The sequence below is a fragment of the Propithecus coquereli genome, unplaced genomic scaffold (assembly GCF_000956105.1).
Source record: "Propithecus coquereli isolate 6110/MARCELLA unplaced genomic scaffold, Pcoq_1.0 Scaffold490, whole genome shotgun sequence".
Taxonomy (NCBI): domain Eukaryota; kingdom Metazoa; phylum Chordata; class Mammalia; order Primates; family Indriidae; genus Propithecus; species Propithecus coquereli.
Window position 1 is genome coordinate 99,691 of NW_012150730.1, and position 8,761 is coordinate 108,451.

At 47.8% G+C, this 8,761-nt stretch overlaps 1 protein-coding gene across 1 annotated transcript in view; it reads right to left on the reverse strand.

The window, feature by feature from the left end:
* Positions 1 to 8,761, reverse strand: part of ZNF606 (zinc finger protein 606) — a 23,043-nt gene that overhangs the window by 13,834 nt on the left and 448 nt on the right. Inside the window, exons 2-4 of the mRNA XM_012655875.1 lie at positions 7,743 to 7,836; positions 6,906 to 6,962; positions 6,314 to 6,402 (exon numbers count right to left, since the gene is read on the reverse strand). Of these exons, the coding sequence (XP_012511329.1) occupies positions 6,314 to 6,402; positions 6,906 to 6,962; positions 7,743 to 7,773 (177 nt within the window). The 5' untranslated portion in view covers positions 7,774 to 7,836. The remainder of the gene's footprint in view (positions 1 to 6,313; positions 6,403 to 6,905; positions 6,963 to 7,742; positions 7,837 to 8,761) is intronic.

An 8,761-nucleotide genomic window follows, 5' to 3' on the forward strand; every position in this document is an offset into this window, starting at 1 on the left:
AAGGTATGTATCTGTTAGATATATACACAGAAGTATTTAAAGGTGAAATGATACAATTCTAAGATTTGTTTTAAAATACTCCAGTTTAAAAAAAAGGCCGTGTTGCAATAGATGAAAAGAAAGGCAGAAAGCTGCAAGCTGACAGTTGCTGGCGCCGGAGAACGTGAGTGCCTGTGGTGGGCTTGATAACACCCCCCCAAGGGTGCCATGTCCTAATCCCCAGAATCGGTGACCATGACCTTAACGATAAAAGGGATTTCACAGATGTGAATCATTAATTTATAAGGGCCATGGGCTGAGGAATGCGCTTCCAAAAACTGGAAAAAGGAAGCAGATTCTCCCCTGGGGCCTCCCTAAGGAACACAGCCCTGAGACCCATTTTAGACTTCTGAGCTCCAGAACGATAAATTCATGTTGTTCTAAGCCATTAAGTTTGTGATAATCTGTTACAGTGGCCACAGAAAACACAGGGTTAATGTTCTAGTTCTACGTTTAGGTTTAAAAAACTCCTAAATAAAAAAGGGTTTTCTTAAGAAAGTAAGAGAAATAACCCAGCCAATGAAGAGAATGGGCCATCAGCACCCAGAGTCCCACATATTCCCGCAAGATGCAGATCAAAGTGAGGCTGAGCAACTCAACACGGCAGAGGCGACCCCAGCCCCTCAAGCCAGGAGGTGCTGCGCTGGAAGCAGGAGCTGTCCACAGGACCTGGAAGAGGCAGGAAGGAGAATAAGCCTGAAAACAGGTAAGACCAAGGCCTGTAATCAGGACAGCTTTGCCAGCCCCGACTCCGCTGGCAGCCCTGTACTCACACCTGGACAGAACTCCCAGGAGCCTTCTCAGGCTCGAGTGTGGGGGGTTCTCAAGCCGCCCAGGTGAGTTGAGACCTCTTCAGTCCCACATGGGGGGAAGCGAATGCAGTCTGTAGCCTGACAGCTTGTACCCAGCAGACTGAAAGCAGGACTGACCTGCTCATCCTGGCCCAGCCAGGCACACAAGGCCTAGAGCGAGCCTTGGGGAGGGAGAGTGCAGCGGGGTGGCAGGCACCCATTAGGAACCAGACGCGCTCAGCGGCAGCACCGGGGAACTCCCACAGCCTCACGGCCCGTCCCTGGCAAACACAGACTCCTGGACACAAGGAACACTTGCCTCACAGGTGGAGAGACCGAACTCAGTGCCCAGGAGGAAACAGAATCCAGCCACATCCAACGTTCAATGAACGGTAATTCCTATTTTCAGATTCTCAGGCCAGGGAGATTTCAGTATAAAAAGGGACAGGATGCTACAACACAGGCTGAGAGAACAGGAAAGAATGCATAGAACAGGAAGGAACAAAAGACACAGCAATCAGTTCAGCAGGCCCAGAAAGAGTTCTGTGGTGGTAAGAATCTGATTGTCATGCCCCTACCGCCTGCCGAGAAAAGGACATGGAATATAAAGAGATGAGAGACACAGCAATTCATTCAGGAGATCCATGATCTAACAGACGACCCCAGAAAGACAATATAAAGGAAAAGGACAGGAGGGAATTACTGTTTCACTAACACAGGACTTCCCAGCTACTCGGGAGGCTGAAGTGGGAGGACTGATGGAGCTCAGGAATTCAAGGCTGCAGTCGGCTATGATCATACCACTGCATTCCAGCCTGGGCACCAGTTCAAGACCCCACCTCAGGCCAGGCGCGGTGGCTCACGCCTGTAACCCTAGCACTCTGGGAGGCCGAGGCGGGTGGATTGTTTGAGCTCAGGAGTTCAAGACCAGCCTCAGCAAGAGTGAGACCCCGTCTCTACTAAAAATAGAAAGAAATTGGCTAGACAACTAAAAATACATAGAAAAAATTAGCTGGGCATGGTGGCACATGCCTGTAGTTCCAGCTACTCGGGAGGCTGAGGCAGGAGGATCGCTTGAGCCCAGGACTTTGAGGTTGCTGTGAGCTAGGCTGACGCCACAGCACTCTAGCCCGGGCAACAGAGCGAGACTCTGTCTCCAAAAAAAAAAAAAAGACCCCAACTCAATCAGTCAATCAATCAACAGCACAGGACTTCTAAAAGACACAAAAATCACTAGTTATAAACAAAGAGAGACACATTTGACAAAAACACACCAACAAACGTTTGACTGGTAAGACACTACAAGCGGAGACAATGCTACAGGCGGGTAGATAATTTATGTATGGCAAAGAATCAGAATCCACAATGCGTGTGAAATACCCACAGTCTCTAAAAATCTAGGGATAGGGGGAGAGACAGAGAGAGAGAGAAGGAAACGCACATGGCCAATAAAGATATCCAAAGATATTCAACCTCACTAGCCATCAAGGAAATGCAAATTAAAGTAATGCAATATACCTTTATGGTCTTGAGGCAAGCAAAAATTAAAAGACCTGATCACGTCAAGTGTCAGCAAAGACGCAGGGAAACGGGCCACCTTCTCCCACAGCAGGAAGACTGAGAAGCGGCTGTGCTCCTGTGGAGAGCGACGTGGCAGCACCAGCAACGCTGAAAACACACACACCCTAAAATCAAGCAACACGGTGCTTCTACAGGCGCGCCTGAACACTGAACATGTGCACAAAGTCAAACCACAGACATGTCCACACAGTGTTGGTTGGAATAAAAACAACGGGGGGAACAGGGACTTATAAGCCCATCCACAAAAGGATAAGGAGGGAGGTGCACTTCTCTTGTGGACACCACCTGGTAGCGCAAGAGGAATGAATCCGACCCGTCTGCACCCATCAACATAGATGGACCTCAGAGTTGAACAAAGAAAGCTACAGAAAAACATGTAGAAAAAAATAGGCTGTGTATCTGTTACGTCTATAGAGATTATCTACGTATGAATATGAAAATGGATTAGCTGTGTACACACTGAATCCGTGATCAGTCACCCCTGAGGAAGGGCGGGAAACAATGTTATTGAAGACTACATAAACAAAATAGAAGAAAACATTAATAACCGTACAGAGTGACGGAGATGGTATTTACTTTTTATTTTCTATACTTATGGAATCTGTCAAATTTTAAAATTAAATAAAAAGAAACACTTCCAGAATTGAAAAAGGAGACGTTATCAAACTGCAAGGCCCGTGGACTAAAAAAGCAGGAAGAAAAAAGCCCCCCCCACCAGCTGAATATGTCCCCATGTTGGGGCCCACAAATCACAGACGCCTCACCTCAGGGATGGAAAGAGGACACGGTACACACCTTCAGCCTGGAATTCCAAAGGAAAATGCAAAACCAAGAGGCTAGAAGGAAGACGTGCCGGGAGACAGGAACCTAGTCTCGCCAGCCGTGGAGATGAGAGCGCACTGCAAGGGCAGGAGAGGAAACGCAGGCTTCGCTGGCACCTGCTGAGGGGTGAAGATGCAGGCAAGAGAAGGGTCCTGCCTGAGGAGGGGGAGCCCCGGGGTTCCAAGGTAACCCTTACGCGCCGACCCTGCACTCACCAATCACATCCTAGGGTCACTTGCACGATGTTCCACCCAGGTAGCCCTGCACACACGCATTCCCGTACATACCACTTTGTACACACGTGTGAGCGTTTATCTAGGCACTCTGAAGCACTTCGTAGAATCTGCTAACACACCAGCCACATGTTTGAACCCTGTGAGGGTCTGAAGGAGAGGAGACTAAGGGTGCGGGCAGGGTCTCAGATGTTTGCCAGGGATCTTGCTCAACTGTTCACTGAGTTCCGTAACAGTCGGCCCCTTCCTGGAACCTGGGGCAGTTCAGATGGTCTCTTTGGTAGAATTTCATTATTAATATTTTAGTATGAGCTCTTTGCAGGGAAGGAAAATGTAACCAGACTCTGTACATCCTCAATTCTGACCAAGACTGGGAGCAGAATATCACTGGTGTTTTATGTACATTATGTTTATAAAGCAGAAATCCTTGGTGGATCATTACAGAGGGGTTTGAGAACATTTTCATATTTGGGATGCTAGCTGGGGGTTTTACACGAACTGGGATATTATCACTACTATTATTCTTATTATTTTCCCCTATTCCTCAAAATAATGGAATCCAGGATCCTGCTAGCTAAAACTCCACTCTCCAGCACACTTCCCAGAATGGACTATTCCGATAATGAGGGATGACAGCATTTGATGTTTTCATCGGGTAAATGCTTTATTTCAACGAATATTTAACCTGGAGGGAACAGTAAAAGGACATGGGGCTCATTTGTGTGCCTGAAGATCTCAATTAAAAACTCACATGATTCAAGTCTGAGTTTCCCACAGGGAAAAATCCAGAAAGTGTGTGTGGGGGGGGACCAGGAGCATGTTCCCAGAAATCACAACTCTTCAGACATTGGAGGGTGTTGTTATTTTAATTCTGTTTTATTTTCTCAGCATTAACTCTGATAATTCTCAGAAACCCTTGTGTAAATTAACAGTAGAGTGTAGCACTGTGGTTAACAGGGCTTCTTCGCAGCATTTTATTACAGCTAACTTCTGTCCCCACGAGACTGACTCAGGGCTAGTCTTTTGGCCTAGCCTAGCTTCACTGCTGATGATTCTGTTATAGGGTCTAATAACGACTGTACCTTGTAAAAGCAGCAAACCTCACCGTCCAGTCCTGATGCTAGACAACAACCACCCTGCCTCACGTGGTTCAGGCCCTTCTGCTTCCAGGGGACGGCAATGCTGCCATGTGCACTTCACCCACCAGCTTTCAAACTGTGGGTGGTTTTATCAATTTTTGTTAATTTGGGAGGAGGTATAAAGTAGAGATGTTATTTTAAATATTTTTATGTCACAGTATCTGACATTTGCTTGATTCATTATTGTAACTTACAAATAAAAGATATAAATAAAGCCAGACATAAAAGGCCACATATTATATGATTTCATTTACATGAAATGTTCGGAATAAGCAAATCCACAGAAAGTAGGTTAGTGGTTGGCTGCCAGGGGCTGGGGGTAGGGGAGACAGCAAGTGACTACTAATGGGTATAGGATTTCTTTTTGCGGTCGTGAAAATGTTCTAGAATTAGATACTGGTGATGGTTGCACAATTCTGCAAATACACTAAAAAACCACCGAGCTGTACACTTTAAAAAGTAAACCTTATAGTATAAGAATAATATCATCTCAATAAAGCCATTACTAAAAAAATTTTAAGTGGCTGCCTCTGCTGAGGAGGCTGGGCAGGGGAGGAGGAGATGACACCTCTCCCATACCAACTCCACTCTCCTATTGCTCTTGGGAGCCACCCTGTGCCCTGACAGTTACAAAGCCCCCTTCTCTGACTTCCTTACACCTCTGTGATCTTGCTCTCCTCCCCAGCTCCCAGGCCATGGTCAGACTGAAGTCTGAAATGGCAACCTGCTTCCCACAGCTCCTTCTCCCCACACCCATCGGGGGACTCTTACCAGCCACACTCTGGACCCTGGTGCCTCCTGTTCCCAACACTTCTGAGGCTGCTTATTACCACCAGGATGGAGAACAAACTCTGCAGCAGGCATTCAGGGTTCAGCTGGATTCATCCTGGCCTCTCCAGCCTAAAATCTAACTGGGGTGAGTCTTCATCCAAAGCCTGGTCACACAGGGTGCCTGCCGCCTGGCCCCGCAAACACACGCTGTGGTGTGCTACAGGAGGTCAGACTCCTGCTCACCAGGCTGTACCCACCCGGCTGACACATTTCCTTCACCACTTGGCCCAGGCCTCCCAGGCAGCCTCCCACGCCACAGCACGAGGATCCCAGCTGCTCTATGCCCCCAATGACCTCTGCGCAGACTCTGTCCCATCTCCCAAGGCAGCAGTTGGCCTAAGCTCCTGCAGGCCTCTGGACCTCCCTACGTGTCTCAGGCTTCTTATGCCCCGCACTGCATGTGTGGCCCCAGGCAGGCTATGAGGCATCATTATCTCAGTGAATATCCCTGCAAAAGGGTCTGGGAGTTCCTCAGAGTGGTAGCTCACACCTGTCCTTGTTCCCCTCACAGCAAGCCCAGGGCTCAGTGCACGGCATCAGCCTAATGAGGCACTGAATAACGGTGGGAGGACGAAAGAGAAGGGAGGCTGACAGCCAAGAGGGCTGTGCCTCATCACCCACAACAACCTGGGGCACAGTCGGGGCTCAGCACTGTGGAGACGCTGATAGACAGCAAGGCTCCAAGTCGTGAAAAACTGCCTGAATTCTCCTTATCTGCACTCGGGAAGCATTAACTTCCAGCCGATTCCTTCTTTACTCAAATTCTAACTATTGTAAATTGAAGAACCACGTGGACTGGAATGGCCCGGGATAACCTTGACATTCATCTTTTGGGAACAGGGTAGCCCTTCGGGAATAAGTGGAAGCCCCATCTCACCTGGACCTGGGCTGTTGGGAGCCCAGTGGCTCTCCTTCCCTCCTCGGGGCTTCCCTCCACATGCCAGGCAGGGTCCTGAGAACACAGAGCTGGGGAAGGAGAAAGAAGTCACGGAGGCAGCTCTCCCGGAGAGAGGCTTCCAACACAAGCCCTTCCTCCCGGGGGGCTGAGGAGGGCCAGCCCTTCCCATCCCCCTTGGACATCCTCATTTTATAGACAAAGGAATTGGGGCTCAGAGAAGGTTAGGAAAGTGCCAGACCACAGGAATCCCTCACTGACTCCTGTGCTGTGAGGCGCCATCTCTGGGAAGCAGTGTCTGCTCACAGCCTTCCTATGCCTGAGCCCTAGATGGCCACACACTGATGCTCACGCATCCTGTCCTTGAGACGTCAGCATCACCTTACCCCCCAGCAGAGGCTTTCTGCTCTTTCCTTGTTTCAGCTCTGTACAGAGACAGATCTGGACCACAAACCCCTTCCTAAAGCCCTACCTGGTCCCCAGTTCTGACCCTCAGCTGTGGCAGATCACTGCAGGGAGAGGCCACACCATGGCAGCCAACGTGCCCTGACAGTCACACAGGCTCTTGACTCACCCCAGGAGGCCCACGGATCAACAGCTGGCATCCCCCAAGACTGGTCCGCAAGGGCACCTGCACAGAAGGATCAGGTTAGGACTGGGACACCACACCTAGCAATTAAAGGTGACAAAATGGAAAAAGAGACTGTCTCGCTAGTAGGCATGACAAAATTCCATAAACAGAACCCAAAGGCATGTGAAAAAAATCCAACATAAGCTTGATTCATACAGAAATACATAGGTGGGTCATTCAGTAAATTTACTGATACGATGTAACCACAGTACAATTAAAAACAGAACCCTTTAAATAGCTCAAGAAGTATGTGATAAAATGTAACATTATCTAATTTTTAAAAAACAGAAGTAGTGAGTGAAAGGATACTCCCTCAGTATCTTCAGTGAATGAAATCTCACTTAAAGATAAAACACACCAATGACATCACACTATTACTCAACATTGTTTTTAAATTACACACCAATGCTATATAAGCGAAAAACATTAATGAAAGTAAAAAAAAAAAAAATACGGGAGCAGTAGAAACAACATTTTGATTGTACGTATGATTGTCTTCTAAGAAACCCCACAAATCACCAGAAAATCTCTTAGAGCTGATGACGCTTCTCGGGAGACAACTATGAAATATATAAAAGTTACATTGTCTTTTACGACAACAGTTCTCCCCCTTTATCACCAGCCAGTTCCAATTCTGACTCCCGATCAGTTCTAGGTCTGCACCAAGATGAAGAGACCCCTTCGCATCTCTAAAAGTCCTCAGCCCCTCTGCGGCTCTGATCCACAGCTACAGCAGGTAACAGCCAGGTGAGGCCCTGAAGAAACAGGATTTGAACTCACCCCAGGAGGCCCATGGGTTGAAGGCAGCCATCCTGGAGGATAGATCAGGACGGACCTGACTGGGGGCTTGACCAGGAGCACTGCAATTCCCAACCTAGTGACAAAAGTGGGAAAAGACACCAGTCTAAGCAAGAGCAAGAACCCGTCTCTACTAAAAATAGAAAGAAATTAGCCAAACAACTAAAAACAGAAAAAATTAGCCGGGTATGGTGGTGCATGCCTGTAGTGCCAGCTACCCGGGAGGCTGAGGCAGGAGGATCACTTGAGTCCAGGAGTTTGAGGTTGCAGTGACCTATGATGATGCCTCTGCACTCTAGCCTGGGTGACAGAGTAAGACTCTGTCTCTAAAAAAAAAAGAAAAAGACAAAAACGGTCCTTTCTCAAGAAGATCCAATGGGGAACAAGGTAGGAAATCCATCCACAGAAGCAACAAAAGATTCCTAAGGAGCAGTAAAAGAAAATAGAATTTACACATCAAAAATATGACAGAATTCCTGAAAAGAAATGAAGAGTAAGTTGCATAAGCTGAAAAAAACGGCACCATCCTGGAGGAGAGGGTAGAAATTGGTCCGCCGTTCCCACAAGACAGTCAGTCACAACGAACGGAACTTCTCGGTTAATTTGGCAAAAAACATTGTCAAATCTACCTGCAACCCTCATATATTAGTGGCTGCCTCAAGCTAGGGAAAGAGGGAAACGGGGTGTGACTGCTTAAGGGTGCAGCGGTTTTTTTGGGGGGGTGATGAAACGCCCTAGAATTAGTGGTGATGAGCACACAATTTTACGAATATAAAGCAAAACCACTGAGACACACACTTAAAATGGTTAAAGTGATGAACATTATGTTATGTAAATTTTATCTCCCCCACTCCCCAAAAAATCCACTTACAAGGTCCGCTAGGCCCAAGTTTGTCTGTCCCCTCCTGGTGTGCTGGAGTCAGAGACGGGCCCGGGACGCAGACCCCTAACTCCGCAGGTTCCAGGTCTTTGTACGAGGCCCTTTTCCCCGGACCTCTCAG